Source organism: Anolis carolinensis, chromosome 4, assembly GCF_035594765.1.
Source record: "Anolis carolinensis isolate JA03-04 chromosome 4, rAnoCar3.1.pri, whole genome shotgun sequence".
Classification (NCBI taxonomy): domain Eukaryota; kingdom Metazoa; phylum Chordata; class Lepidosauria; order Squamata; family Dactyloidae; genus Anolis; species Anolis carolinensis.
Window position 1 is genome coordinate 196,234,935 of NC_085844.1, and position 16,650 is coordinate 196,251,584.

The following is a 16,650-nucleotide window of genomic DNA, read 5'->3' on the forward strand; positions in this document are numbered from 1 at the left end:
TTCAGAGCTTGGCTGTTTGGAATAGTTTTTACGTTCTTAAATCTTTAATGCTACTTTTTATATGGAAACCATTTGAGAATTTAGTTTCATATCAAAATCTTAGCATTTCTAGGAGGGTAAGGAGAAGACATTGGTTACAAATGTTTTTTTAAATGCACACAGGAAATGGTGCAGTTGTTAGTAGAGTTTCTAAGGGTCCACTTCAGAATTTGTATTGATGATAACAGGCCTGGTAGCTAGAACATGAGTATAAAATGATTTGGATGATATTTTTCTTTATTTTGAGTTCAAGATTTAAGGTTAGATTAACTTGTAAAACTGTAAATTGTTCTGGAAGTATGATCCCTTTTTTAAAAAAAATAATAATACTGAAATGAAGTACTTCTAGCCAGATAACTCTTAGTGTTGTCTGTTGAAAGCTACTATTCTGTTTCTTCACAAGATCTTTCTTACTGCAACAGCAGCAACATGAACAATAAAGAAGTCCCCTCAGGGAGAAGGACGGGGTAGAAATATTGGAAATAAATAAATAAATAAATTCATCCTGGAAAGAAGTGACTAGTGGAGTTTCCTGGGGTTCTTTCCTGGGTCCAGTTATGTTCAACATCTTTATTAATGACCTGGATGAAAGTTTAGAGGGCGTGCTTATTGCGTTTGCAGATGAGACCAAATTGGGAAGGATAGTTAATGTTCCAGAGGGAAAGGATCAGAATTCAAAATGACTAGAGAGCTGGGCCAAAACAAACAAAATGAATTTCGACAAGGAGAAATGTAGGATACTACACTTAGACAGAAAAAATGAAATTCAGAGACATAGGATGGGTGACGCCTGGCTTGACAACAGTACATGATCTTGGAATCTTAGTGGAGCACAAGTTGAACATTAGCAAACAATGCAGCAGCTAAAAAAAACTAATGGGATTTAGAGTTGCATCAAAAGGAGCATAGTGTCTAGATTGAGGGAAGTCTTGGTGCCTCTCTATTCTGCTTTGGTCAGACCTCACCTAGAATATGTGCCCAATTCTGGGCACCACAATTTAAGAGAGATATTGACAAGCTGGAAGGTGTCCAGAGGAGGGCAACTAAAATGATTAAAGATCTGGAGACCATGCCCTATGATGAGCATCTTAAAGAACTGGGTATGTTTAACCTGCAGGAAACATGATAACAATGTTTAAACATTTGAAAGGCTGTCATAAGGAAGAATGAGCAGGCTTGTTTTCTGCTGCCCTGGAGACCAGGACTCAAATGGTTTCGAATTACAGGAAAAGAGATTCCACCTGAACATTAGAAATAACTTCCTGACTGGACGAGTTGTTCAACAGTGGAACTCTGCCTTGGAGAGTGATGGAGGCTACTTTTTGGGGGGCTTTTTAAACAGAATCTGTATAGTTGTGCTTTTCCTGCATGGCCCTTGTCTCTTCCAACTCGATAAGTATGTGCTTCTATGAGTTTCTCCATCTCCCTTTGGTTCTTCATGTGATCTCCTGAGTGGGAATTTCCTGTCACATGAAATATCAGCCCAGATCATGCTTTTTATGACCGGATTGCTAAAGGAGAGTAAAGTCAGAATGACAAATTTGGACAGCATAAAGTTCAACAATGGACACAACTGTTTTGGTTTAGCAGGAACCTTGTTTATTCTGAGAGGACTAAAGCTTTTTAAGACAGATGACTAATGGAGCAAAAGCAATGCTGCTTGAAAGGTCATCATGGAATGGTGCTTTAGAAATAGCAACCTCATCATTTTCATTGCTGTATACCTGTATGTCTTTCTGCCTTGGAAACAGGAGGAGTGATCTCAGGGTATGAAGAGGTGGGGCTCACTTTCTCCATTCCCATTGGAGGTGTTCTTTTCTCCATGGAAAGATTAATTACACAGAGAGCTTTGAGGCCTTGGCCAACTAAGATAGAAAGTACCTGCCACGTCAAAACTGATAAATCCTCCATGTACATTTGCGTAACCATTGTATTGGTTTACTTCACTTTTAGGGCAGAAAGGACAGTATTCACTTGCTTTAGAGAAAGGGAACAAGAACTTTGTGCCACTATCATTGCTAGTTGTCTTGAGAATGGGTTTGGTAACAAACTAATGAATTAAAATGCATTTTAAAATATAATCAGGTTTGGAATCCTATATATATATTAAATATAATGTGATGATTATCTCTACAACCACTATGTTGATATTAATGGCTCCAAAATGTCCCTTCCAGAACATCAAGATATAATAAAAGGTCCTACAAAAGTATGGAGGGCAGGAAATTGATGTTTGCTGCTTGCCATCTCCGTATGCTGACTTCTCATATTGTTCCAGAGGATGCCCCAAAAAGGGGCAGATAAAGGTAGCAAGGAAATGTGAGCACAACTAATTAACTCCTTTCTTACATGTAATTTTAGCTATATTTTAACTTTGTATTGTATAGCTTTATTCTGTTATAAGTTGCCTTAAGCCTGCTTGCGGAGAAAGGCGAGGTAAAAATATCTTAAATAAATAACATAAGAGTTCTAGAGAAGTTTCACTGTCTCTTTCTGAAATGTCAAAAATGTGGGAATTGAAGGAAAATTCCATTTGTGAAGGAAGAATGCCAAATCTTCATTTTATTCTTCCCTTTAACTACATACTTGGTTTTAAGTGAGGGCAGAGAGGAAGCTTTGATATTTGGTATTGTTATTCTGTACTATCTGTGAATTGTTCTAAGTGTGTAGTAGCAAGAAAACATCAATTTTGAATATAATTTAGTGGTAGAATTATTTGAGAAAAACCTACCTAGTGAGAACATAAAGTTAGCGAATCAGATTGGAGATCAATAAGGAGCTAACTAAAGTAACAGTGCCTAGTAGGCCTTCCCAAATATAGCATTACTCTGCAAAGGAGGGGGAGGGAAGCAGCTGAAGTATATGCAAGAATGACAATATGATTATAGTGCATGAACTGCAAAATCAATTTGCCAAGGCTGTCCTACTTCAGTATTATCAAATATCAAGCACACTTGGCAACTAGCACTTTTCTTTTCAAAAGGATTGATCCATTATATTTCAGAACTGGCAGGTGTAGAGCATGGTGAACAGCCTTGACTAAGTATAGTGATTAGTAGGGGTGATATATAGACCATGGGATCACCATCTGAAGGACACAGTGCTTAATATGACACTTTAAAGACTTAGCACCTCTCAGTACCAGAAAACAGGACGTTCTATCATTTTTAATGTTCCCTTTGGGTGTATTCATGCTTCTCATCAATATAGTTGCAGAGTTGATTGACTGAATGGGAGCTGAAGGGATTAGGAGTTCCATGACGAACAAAGCCACAAAACCTATGTAACACATCCCAATAACTAAGCAACCTTGCTTGAGTAGAAAAAAATCCCATGTACAGTGTTTCTTCCCTACTTTGCGGTTCACTTTTCGCTCCCTCACTGCTTCGCGTTTTTTTTTCTGAGAGGTGCACATGCGCAAAAGGTGCCAGTTTCCCTTTTGTGCATGCGCCCTCCCTCTCATCGACATCCAGCCGGGCCACTCTGGATGCCGACGAGAGGGTGGCACATGCACAAAAGGGAAACTGGCAGGAGCTGGAGAGGAAGAAGCATAGCGAGAAGGCTTGCAAAGGGGAGAAAGGCCACCTAACTACTAATATAATGTGTAAATATTTAAATATAATGTATAAATATTTAAATAAATATAGTGCCTCTACTTCACGGAATTTCACTTTTTGCAGGGTGGTCCTGGAACGTAACCCCCGCAATAAGTGAGGGAACACTGTAATCATTATTTCTGATTAAACAAAACATACTTGGATTTGTACTTTTAGCTGAATGAAGAATTCTCTCAAAAAGACCTAAAAGTACAACGCAACTCCCCTTATCTGCTGATTCAATATCCATGATTATTGCTTACCCATGCACCAAAAAGTATCCCTCATTCCCCCCTCCACGGGGCGAAGTACTTGTGGACCTTTATAGTGCAATTGTAGCATTTTATTTTGGCCCAAATATAATCAATATGCAGGGTTTGCTGCTATCTACAGTTTCAGGTGTCCAGGTGGGTGGGTGTGTCTCTTGGAATGGGTGTCCCGTAAATATGGAAGTTGTGCTGTATAGCTGATCCAGGATTTCAAATGGTATCTTTTAAATATAAGATAAAATAAAAAAATCCAAAATCTACAGTTAGACAATATCTTTTTGAGGATCAAGATGTGCTATTGCCATGTGCTATTAAATTGTGTGTGTGTTTGCATCTTGTACTCAACTGGTTGACAATATGTATAAGTGAGCTACCCTGTTGTCCAACACACTTATTCTAACATAACATGTAGTAATTTTCCAGTCACAACACTTGATCTTATGACCACTGCTGTGCTTCTCCTCTCTTAAGCAAGTGTGTAGAGCTATCCTCTTGAAAAGTGGACTGGTTACACTTCCTTGCGTTGACTCACAGTACTGTTCCAGGACCTGCTAGATCAGGTTTCTATGAGGAACGGGAAACTCTTTGGGGAAGAAGCAGCTAAGAGAAGAGGACTCTGTTTGTGGATTCACCCTACACTTCCATATCCACCAGACACCATTTTAACCCTCCAAGAGGTTCTGTCTGGAAGATTTTGGCCTTGTGAAGACTTTTGATAGTTCGTTCTTGTCCTTGACTTTTTTAAATGTGATTTTCTCTTGATGCTTTGATTGCATTTGAGCTACTCAAAACTCTGCCTCCCCCTGTGTAGCCACCTGCTGGGGTCCCACACTGATAAGTGGAACTTTCTCTTCTTTATAAGGCGGTTTTTGCCTTGCGGACTTTGCAGTCACAGCCAGAAACAAAGATGGGGAAGAGTCTGCTGTTGTTTGGTGAGCATGCCCTAATCCCTTTTCTACAGGAGTATGGTACAAGTTGAGAGAAAATTCCTGCAGGTTTGACTGTTAAAGCAATAGGATGAATGTGTTAGGGGATGAATTAAAAGGTTTCTTCTTAAAAGGGGTAATAGTGTTCAAAATGGTGTGGTATCTTTTGGAAATCTTTCATTCAGATCTGTGCCTAATTTTTGCCATGCAAACTTTTGGGGGAAAATGAAGAGTTATGTGGGGATGAGTGAGCTCAAAACACAGAGTACTTTAGTTTAACCTTTCAATCTATTGTTTGATACCTGTTCGTGGTCTACAGATTCAGCACAACCTTCTGCACCAATGAGAATTTATTTGGATAACATGATGGCAGTGCATCCTCATGCAGCCAATAAGACATGGCTATTTGATGATGTTATGATGCACAACAGAACACATTGGTTTCACTCTGAGCAGGGTTCCTAATGTTGCCAAGTTGACGATTTCAATTATTACAGAGTTGCGTTTGAATAAAGGCAATATTTCTAGTCACCGCTTTTTCTCTATCTCACAGCCACACTTCCAAATTCTCATTGGTGAGATTTGTCTGTGTGGCAAAAAGAGCCCTTCCAATCTGGCTCAAGTCTGTATGCAAATACTGACAAGAATGTTGTTTTTAACACATGCACCTTTTTCTTGCAGGTTTGGCCATATTGCTGCAGTTGCAGCTAGGTGAGGACTTTTTCTGATAATATAAACCTTAAGACTTAAACAGTAGAAAAAGGCGAGCTATAAATACATTAAATTAAAAAATAAAACAACCATAATAATAAAATAAGAACCTTAGCCAGGGATATTCCTTATCTGGTTGGACACCAGAAGGCATCACATAGCAGATGAAATAGAGATAAGCAGGAATAACTGTCATGATTGTAATGGAAGTAAGGAAATAATAAGATCACATGTTTCCCCCCACTGACTTAGCAGTAGGAGGGCAGGGCAGGGTGGTGGATGATGGGACAGCGGGGGGCGGAGGTGGGTGGCAACATGCAATTACAATTGCATACTGGGAATGTCTAAATTGAACAGAACCCAGCCAGGGCTCGTTTTTGTAAAACGTAACAATGAGGAAGAATAAAATTGAAAAATAAACATAAATCCTACAAATGTGGTTCACCAGGGCTCCTTTTCTACCTCTTTTAACAGGCTCTACTTACAAAATTGTGTGTTATTTCACAAACTGGTCCCAGTACAGGCCAGAGCCAGCCAAATACTTTCCAAACAATGTTGATCCAAATCTCTGTACCCATCTGGTCTATGCCTTTGCCACCATGAACCAACATAAAATTGCACCTTATGAATGGAATGATGAGGACAGGCTCTACCCAGAATTCCAAGCACTTAAGAAAAGGTATGTCCTTTCCTTTCAGAAACCTTTTTATTATATCTGTATCTATGCTTATAGCTCAGTGGTTCCCAATCTTTTTTGACCAGAGACCACTCTCCAACATTAGTACCAAAAGGGTTATGAATCAGGTTTTGGTCAACTTTAGATTCGGTTTGGTTATTTGGGGTGCTGATTCGGAAAATTGCATTGGATAGACCACATCAGCTCTAGTTTTTGATACAGAACATATGCATCCAGGAGTTTCCATCTGCTCGGCCACAGAAAACCATATTTAATAATCTTATTTTAGGTCTCGTGGCCCACCAGTGGGCCATGGCCTACAGGTTGGGAACCACTATTATAGCTGAATCTACCACTCTACACACATACATAGTCATATCTGCATATGCACATACAGACTTGAAAAATCTGTTTTCATTTCCTAGCATGGTTTCCCTCCCTCATTCCTTTCCTCCTTCTGTGGATGACTATGTTCTTTGATTTCAATTGTTTTCCATTTAATAAATCTGTAGAATTTTTTCATATAGATACATAGAATATTGATGTGCTTTATTGAAACAAACATATGTTTGCTCTCAATGACTGAGATGCATTTTGTCATATTACCTTTGACTCTGCAATTACTATGCACATTTGTGCATTGACCTTCTTCCACATGTTTTTCAGCAACCCCAATCTTGTCACACTTCTCGCAATTGGAGGCTGGAATTTTGGCACTCAGAAGTGAGTATCCCTACCCTTAACCAAGTTATTCAAGACTTTAATTATACATCACACTCTCCAAAAAGATGGGGAGAAAGTTCACCTTCATAATTTTTACATATGCTAATCTATATGGTGGTATGTAAACTTAGAAATAACTCCTGTAATATAACAGAAATGTGACACAATTTAATACAGTGGAAAATAATATGTCTAGGTAATTCGTATGCTTTTGAGTCTGGTCTCTGGGTGCTAACTCTTGATGGACAACTTTATGGCCCCTACTCTCCCCTTTTTTGCTTCTTTCCATTCAGCTAGTGAATATTTCAATTACAACACTGTTCTCACAGCCTTTCAAACAAAATATCATGTTCTCCATAGTAACTATCTGGCCCCTAAAAGTTGAGAAAAAAACACTATGAAATTCATGAGGTAGTTGTAAGTCTTGAAAGCACTCTCACATGATAAGGGGGCTTCTTCTGTTTGGTATGGTTTGCAGAGGCATATAGGAGCCCTTGACATGCCCATACAATCTGTGGGTAGTACTTTGCCTACCTTTGCTTAAAATGTGACATGTTACTTATGAGCATCTTCTGTAGACGGGAATAACACTTAATGAAGTCAATTGTATGTGCATAGAGATCACACAGGCCCCAGGCAAGGAGTAAACCCTTTGTTGTGAAGCAGAGGTTTTTTTTTTGCTGTGGGACAGATCAATCCTTTGTTGTATGGTTGGGCCATTTAAATGAAGCTTCAATTGTATGAAAGATGGTTGTAAAAATGTGGTTCCCCCTATGGTTTCAAATGATGTTTAAAAAGCACTTTGAATCATACATCAGTGATTGTTATAATTCATATGGTGTGAGTTGTAGAATATGGATGTAATGACCTCTGACTAGGGTGGTGCATGTTCCAGTGGCAGAAAGGTACATGAATAGAGCAAGGCAGGATAACAGACAATGATATTTAGACTGCAGCTACATATGTGTAATGGCATGTGGCAAACAATATCTAAGATTTTCTTCACCTCAGGTTCACTGAAATGGTTGCCTCAGCTGGCAATCGGAAGATCTTCATTGATTCAGTGATAGAATATCTCCGTAAGTTTGGCTTTGATGGAATTGACCTGGACTTTGAATACCCAGGATCCAGGGGTAGTCCTGCTGAAGACAAGCAGCGCTTCACAGTCCTCATTGAGGTGAGTAGCCAATATATTAGCCTAAGATGAGTGTTTTTTGCCAGTAAATAGTACTATGCGTATTTAATATTACTAATTGATCTCTCAAACATATTTGAAACAATGCTGTAAGTTACCTGAAAACCACCTTCATGTAAACAGTTGTATATTGTTTCTCGTTATAAAGTAGTAGTTCTTTGGGTTCAAATTTCCAGACTCCTTGAGTTCATGCCAGATGAGGCTCTTGGAAGCTGAAGTCCATAAGATCCGAAGGATCCCAGATGGAAAAGCAGCTCTATAAAGTATTGGAGTACCCCTCTGGCCCTTGAAACCTCATCCACTTTTCCACTGTGCATCTATGGGGAAAAGAAAAACCTGCTGCAGTGATCACTGTTATTCACCATTTGTAGCAGTGGTGGAGAAACTGTTCTGTTCACTGGAGGATGTAGAGTCAAAAGCAAAAGCCAGTCGCAACTTCTAACAACCCTGCTTTAGACATTACTGTCTTCATGCTGGTAGCAGAGAAAAATCAGGACTCCTACTGTGTTTCCCTGAAAATAAGACAGTGTCTTATATTAATTTTTGCTCCCAAAGATGCGCTAGGTCTTATTTTCAGGAGATGTCTTATATTTCCATGAAGAAGAATTCACATTTATTGTTGAACAAAAAAATGAACATTTATTATATACTTTACAGTAGTTGTCATCACAAAGCATAACCAGACAAACTGTGAATCATATCAAGAATTTCTTGTTACTACCATTATTTCCATGTACAACAATATGGTAGGTACATTTACCGATCCTGCATGCTCTGCTGTTCTGTTTGGCGGGCATGCTTCCAAACAAAAATTTTGCTAGGTCTTACTTTCGGGGGAGGCCTTATATTTAGCAATTCAGCAAAACCTCTACTAGGTCTTATTTTCTGGGGATGTCTTATTTTAGGGGAAACAGGGTAGTAGTGACATATTTCAGTCACTTCCTATGCCAGGTTTTAGTTCTCAGTATGAAGGGAGGAGAGGTTTCAACCTCCCCTTCTCTGTACACTAAAAATATGTCTCTATATGTACCAGTATGGTACAATGTAGGATTCAAATATGTTAAAGGCACTCGATCTTGACTGACCTTGAAAGGTAAGCAAGGTAAGCTGTTTCGTAGAAGAATGAATTCTGGGTGGTGTAGGTTATATTTCAGTGGAAAGAACTGGGAAAGCTACGTTTGAGTATTACTTGCCTAAGAGAACCCTATGAAATTCAGAGGCTTGTCTAAGTTGATAGGCGATGAGAAGGCACACACACACACACACGCATACACACATACACATAGTATACTGTACATAGCTGCATGATGGGTGTGTTCCCTGCCTCCCTATTGGAAATGGATATGGCTCCAAGTGCCAATGAGTTGTACATCCCTGCCCTGTTACAAAGTACTGTAATTAGGATGAAGCCATTGTGGTATAGCTGCGAAGATAAACTTTCTAGTGTTTTCAACTTGAAAGAAATAGTGTAGTAATTAGTTTGCTGTCATACTGGAGGTGCACAGCAAGAAACCCTTTGTTCTAAAAATTTAAGGGGCCCTAAACTATCTTTTTTTCTGAAAATATACATTTCAGAACCACCATAGGGATTTAATAATGGCCCCTTACAGAGGGCACACATGATAGCTGTTTACTTTGAAAGGGAGAGGTAGTGGTGGGAAAGTTATGTACAACTTTCACATTTTGATGTTTTAGAGTTATTTAATTGATATAAACTTATGCCAAAATAAATCTTAGTTCTAGCCAGAATAAGCAAAAGGCATCAATACAACTTACATAAGTGTTGACTTACGAAGCTACCATTGATTCAGCAAATCCATTCTAATTCAGACTAATAATTGCATTTAGGCTTAAGTCCCACAAGATCCTGTCATATGTCATAAGAGAAGATATGTAGCCTGAATACAGCCAGGGCCTGAATCAGTTGTTGAATAGACCAATTGAATCAATTGTTAGATAGTAAGTTAACCCTTAGGTAAATCCTATTGATCCAGTCTATCTACTTTAGTTGGGACTAATGGTTGGATTTAGACCCTAATGTGCAACAAACAAACAATGTTATAAGCTCTTACATTTGCCTAATGACAATAGATGCCTAAAGGCAGAACTAACAATAGATTATTATAGTGAAACAATCTGGGAAAACCTAGAGTGCAGTGATTACATCCCCCTATTCGTAAAAACTTAAACCCTTTACAGCAGGCATGGGCAAACTTCGGGCCTCCAAGCGTTTAGGACTTCAACTCCTAGAAATTCCAGTCAGTTTACCAGCTGTTAGGAATTGTGGGAGTTGAAGTCTAAAACACCTGGAGAGTCAAAGTTTGCCCATACTTGCTTTACAGTGTATTCCCATAGTAATTAAGACCTGTCATAGGAATGTGTGGATGAACAAAAAGAACTTATGGCTGTTTTCTCGCTATCTCTCCATAGGAAATGCTGGCTGCTTTTGAAAACAATAAAGTTGATGGGAAAAGACTTCTGATCACTGCGGCAGTGTCTGCAGGCAAAGGAACCATCGATGCAGGATATGAAATTGCCAAAATAGGAGCGTAAGTATCAGGAGGCCAGCTGTGGTTTTTAAATTTTGGGGACAAACACTTATTTAAATTTCTTTTTCATGTATCACCAGTCTTAAAATTTCCATGCAATATGACTATGGTTGCCTTGAGTTCAACACTGGATAATAGGCGGAATATAAATACAATTGATAAATAACACTGCTACCTGATCAGTGATAATATCCCAGTTTTACACAATTAACTTAGAGTGACACTGATAGAAACCTAAAAAGATGTGGCATTGTTGTTGTTTTCCCCACAATTTTTATTGTTATCAGTGCATAAGGAATCATGTATGGTACATAGTGTATAAGGAATCCTGTATGTTCATCCCAGACTTTTAGATTTCATCAGCGTAATGACATATGATTTCCACGGAGGCTGGGATACCTGCACAGGACATAACAGCCCCTTGTACGTGGGATCCAAAGACCAAGGCGATATGAAGTATTTCAACTGTGTAAGAAAAGCTTCTGATTTTATGAATAATTCTAGTGTCTGTACATATATGCCTGTGTTTGTGTGTGTCTTTTTGCTTGCTTTTTAAAAACTAGAGATCAGTGAATGAGCAGTATACTAATTCTCAGTCTCACTCACCAACTTAACAGGACTATGCCATGACCTACTGGAGGGACAACGGTGTCCCAGCTGCAAAGCTCATGATGGGATTCCCAACTTATGGACGCACTTTCAGGCTGACTAGTTCAGAGACTGGTGTTTGTGCCCCTGCTTCTGGGGCTGGCTCAGCAGGACAGTATACCCGGGAGGCTGGCTTTTGGGCTTATTACGAGGTAAAATATACCCGTTTTTGTATTTCTCTTTACTCTTTTTTATTTATCTTTTTTTTAAAAAAAATTCATCCTTACCAGGGCAGTGTACAAAGGATATGATCATCCAAAACAGAATAGTGAAGAAGCAAAACTCTAAAATGCTGTTGAACATCTTTTTAACCACTCTTTCCTTTCTTGTATAGTCCTCTATTTTCAGCTCCATTCTTTCTCTCTAGATAGGTTTTGGTCCAGTTGTGTTAGACATAAAACAACAGGTTATAGATTGTGTCATACCTAAGGCTGTAGCCAAGGGGGGGGGGTGTTAGGGGTTCAATTCCCCCCCCCCCTGAATTTTTTCAGGTTTTTTTTTAAACCCTGGTTTACTCATAACTGGCTAATCAAATCCCCATGAATGTCCACTGAAATTTATCTGTCTTGAGTGTCCACTGAAGTTTATTGATGGAGCCTGATTTCTATTTTTTTTTTTTTGCGTTATGGAACTACTCTTCATTATTCACTTAAAACGTTTCAAACCCCCCCCCCCCCCCCATTTTTTCTGGCTTTGGCCCTGGATATACTGATACAAAATCTTTTTTTTTCATGTTTACACAGATCTGTACATTTTTGAAGACTGCCACTGTAGAATGGATCGATGAACAGAAAGTTCCATACACCTACAAGGGCAACGAATGGATTGGATATGACAACATTGCCAGCTACCGATGCAAAGTAACCCTACTTTATCTTTAATTTTACCATTTCCAGATATGAGAATATGGATTCAATCCTCTGAACACCTCCCCTGGGTCTAGATAAAATATGGTGAGAGGCAAACATAAGATAGAATTGTCTACCTAGTGAGTGCCAAGGGCACTATTTCCAAATAAAAAATAGGGCTAGGGGCCATAATGTGTATGCAAATGTTATTTCTCAACCCCGACCTCTGGTGATTACCTACTTTTGCCTGTTTTGCTCTATGAAGCTGAAGCCTCATTTGCATTGACCATTTAATGTAGTCAGAAGTTAGCTTCAGACTGCAGTGTCCAGACAACAAACTCCCATAAAAAGTGTGTGAAAGAAAGCCAAGGTTCTGTGGTTTGTTTAATCACTAACTACCTCAAACTGGTTCCAGGATTTTGTGATCATCTGCACAGCAAAACCAGTTTCTTCAAAACTGGTTTGAAACTGCATTAAATGGTCAGTGTAGATGGGGCCTGAGACTGCGAATGCACTCTTTTCCTCTGAGCACATAGTGGATACTGGTTGAAACATAATTATATTCCAAAGGTTTACAACATCCTTCTTGAGACAGTGAGCAGTTTTAGTAATAGTTATGAAACAGAAAAGGAAAAAAAACCCCTTTGGAATCCCTGTTTTGAAAGGTGTCCTTTTGTTTTGGTAGGTCAAATACCTGAAAGAGCACAATTTTGGAGGTGCCATGGTTTGGGCCATTGATTTGGATGATTTCCTGGGCACTTTCTGTAATGAAGGAAAATATCCTCTAATATCTGAGTTGAAGAGACTTCTTGAATCAAATGGTAAGAATTAGTAAGGGTTAACAAGGTTTTCTTACTCAGTTGTATGACATTTGCTAGAATTTCAAAATGCTGAAGGACTGTACTAGTCTAACAGGCAGTGGGACTTATTGTTTAAATTCTCAGCTCTGTTCAAATGATGCATGGATTTTAACTCTAGCAGATTACCATATGTAATGCCCTTGTGTGACAACAACAGCATTGGCAATGTCTGAAATTGTCTCGGCACAGATGTTTGTTCAAAACTGGCAGGAAAGACCATGGCAAGATTACCTCCAATTCTTCTATGTTGCATTTGTGTTCTCATAATAAGAACAAACACATCCTGTGGTTGCTTTCTTCTTCCTCTTTTTGCCCAAGAATATTAATGATGTAAAGCAAATGAAAGTGTTTTGAAGAATTCATACCATTAGCACCTGAACGGATCCAGACATTTAGAGCTTTAAGGATTTTTATGACACAAATGTGTGCTTTACATTTAATCCTGCAGGAACACAAGCTCCTAAATCCAAACAAAGTGCAAAATGTATGTGTGTTGAATGAGAGGGAGACATCCTGTTTGTATGACAGAAAGACTCATATTAGTTTGATAAATGTCTCTCAAGGATGTGATCACTTGTAGCTAAACATTAATAGGATTTTTTATTGTGTCAGAAGCGAACTGATAACATACTGCAAGTTGCTTCTGGTATGACAGAATTGACTGTCTACAGAAACACTGTCCAGGGGATGCCCGGATGTGTTGCTGGGAGGCTTCTCTCATGTCCCTGCAAGCTAGAGCTGACAGACGGGAGCTCACCCCATCTCGTGGATTTGAACTGGCAACCTTCAGGTCAACAGTTCAGCTGGCCCAAGGATTTAACCCATTGCACCACCATGGCTCCATTAATAAAATGAAAAAAGAGACATGACCATGAACTGTCTAAAAGTCACAAGACAAGAATGGATCATGAGCAAGATGATGAAATGAAGTTGACAGACTTGGTGGTGGAAGTGTAAATGGAAACTAAGAGACTAAAACCAGTAACATTATAAAGACATGCTTGAGCTTAAGTAGAAGATAAAATTGTGTTGTCTGTGCTGTCATCCCAACACAAAGGTTGCTAACATTGAGGAACACACCTTGTATGAAGAATTAGATAATACCAGCCAGGTACCTATAGATTCCTGTAGTCTTCCACAGAGTGAAGAGAGGCAACTTTGACTTTAACTCTCATATGGGTCATTCTGCAATGTACCTAAAGCTGGCTCTACACTGCCCTATATCTCAGGATCTGATCCCAGATTATCTGCTTTGAACAGAATTATATGAGTCTCCACTGCCATAAAACTGAGTTCCAAGAATAAAGTGGGGGGTGAACCGTACTGGGGTGTCTCAGAAGGGATTGTCTATATGCTTGTTGTGCAATGTTTCAGCAGAGATGTATTAATTTTAAATTTAAAAATATCCTCTTAGTTAGATATAATCACAAAAACATTTTTGTAAACTCAGTTTACATGTATTTTATCAATGGACGTACAAGGCTAAAAGACTATGCTGATTTATTTTTGAACCTTCTAATGGAGGGGGATGTTATTATTATTATTATTCAATTACAATGTCATTTCATGTCAAGTAGATTTGTTGGTACATGCTAGAAATCATTGCTGATGGGTTTTTAAATAGTTGCTGACTTTGATAAATGTTATATTATTTTAGCTACAATACCATATGAGTGATCACACTGGATGACACCAACCCTAGTGGTGCCATTCAGCGTCAGCATAATTAACCAGAAATTGTCCCCCCCCCCCACTAAATTGATGAATATTCTTTTCAGATCCCATCACCTGCGATGGAGCAGTCCCAACTCCTCCTCCCACAGATACTACTGCAGCTCCTCCTACAACACCAGTTGAACCTCCACCAGTCACACCAACTCCTCCTCCAGGCACTACAACTACTGCTGGACCTTCCGATCCTGATAACTTTTGTGCAAACCAATCAGATGGCATCCATGCTGACCCCAAAGACAACACCAAATTCTATATGTGTGTTCAGAATCAGACTTTCAGCTTTAGCTGTGCATCTGGGTTGGTTTTTAATGACAGTTGTAAGTGCTGTGACTACCCTTAAATATTCACAGATAGTTTCCAGAAAAAAGAGGTGATTTAAATCAGGTAGCATTGTAACCAACAGGAAATGCCTTTCCTCACAAACCATAAGATCTGGTTCTTAAGCTTACATTTTACCTTTTCTCCATTCATCCTTCTGTCTTAGATTGTAAGCCTGAGGGCAAGACTTATTTTACTACCAATATTTGTAATCACCTTTTAAGATCCTTTCTGGAGAATCTGTGTAAAAATGTTATGAAAAAAGAGAAAGCACAATTAAAATAAATTAGGCATAACTAAAGTACATTGGTGTTGATATTTTTTGTGGAATATAGTGGGTGGGATGATTGCTTTCATTCAGGATGAATCAAGATAATTATCATTTTTTGCATATCTCATGACAATCTGTAGAAGAACAGAACTAGAAAATCCATACTCTGTAAAATGCATCATGTAGCAGTCTTATTGAAGCTATGGTTAGGAACATAAGATACATTTGCATTAAACCACATGTTCTAGTCAACTATATTTCAACCGACTTCAAGTCTCTAAGTTTGCAGGTATACAATTCACTTGTTTTCTCTCTCAATCAATATTAGTCAATTAGCTGTAAAGAATACTTTTTCTGTCAATTTAAAATTTGACATCATTTATCCATTAAAAACCAACATAACCCAATTCCTTCAGTGGAATTCAGTTACATAATTGCATATAACACAAACAGTGGGAATGAAGCAAAATAATAAAGGAATTAACATAAACAGCAGAAGAGCAACGTGAAACCAGTCAAACGAAAAGTTATATAGATGCACTAAAGCAGTGGTTCTCAACCTGTGGGTCCTCAGGTGTTTTGGCCCACAACTCCCAGAAATCTCAGCCAGTTTACCACCTGTTAGGATTTCTGGGAGTTGAAGGCCAAATCATCTGGACCACAAGTAACCTACAAAATCTGCCTTTGCAGTTCTCCACAGATGGCCCTTTTTCTGTTTTTAAAAAGGAGAATTGTATCTCTTAGAAATCCCCAAGAGCATAATTTCAGTGTTGAAATAAGTTGCCAGGTCTCACTGCACTGCTTAACTTTTTTTTTTTAAACCCACATTTTTTCAAAGCTATAAGAAATTCTGTTCACAATGTTTGTGATGAACCACATGGAGTGGCTATAAAGGAAACTACACAAAAATCAAATGCAGTACATAAGTGTAAAGGGAAAAATCCATACTTGGTTTATACAGTCAAGATTATATGAAGCTTCTATATATTATACATTATTTAATTGTGTGTGTATGTGTGTGTGCATGTGTGCGTGTGTGTATTAGTGTGTGTGTGTGAAACTCCTTAGCTTTTAATTACATTTGCAGAGTTAAATCATATTAGAGTTGATGATAGTTAGAATATAATAATATTAGTTCAAAAGTGCCTTTCTCTCCCCCTCTCTTTTTGTTTTCATAAACCAATGCTGAGTTAAACCCAATATTATTTGCAGGCCTAAGCTAGTGGTTCTATGGTGATGCTATGCTGCATAATGAAGCATAACTCCATGTGCTAATGAAGTCCTATT

General features: G+C 38.6%; 1 protein-coding gene across 1 annotated transcript; it reads left to right on the forward strand.

Annotated features, from left to right (window-relative positions):
* Positions 1–4,236: 4,236 nt before the first annotated feature.
* LOC100565965 (acidic mammalian chitinase) lies at positions 4,237–15,393 on the forward strand. The gene is made up of 11 exons (XM_003220324.4): positions 4,237–4,836; positions 5,512–5,541; positions 6,016–6,220; positions 6,884–6,940; positions 7,952–8,117; positions 10,566–10,684; positions 11,030–11,153; positions 11,302–11,484; positions 12,076–12,192; positions 12,866–13,001; positions 14,819–15,393. Exons 1-11 carry the CDS (start codon positions 4,812–4,814, stop codon positions 15,112–15,114), a joined length of 1,458 nt encoding a protein of 485 aa, XP_003220372.1. The 5' UTR covers positions 4,237–4,811; the 3' UTR covers positions 15,115–15,393.
* Positions 15,394–16,650: the final 1,257 nt, after the last annotated feature.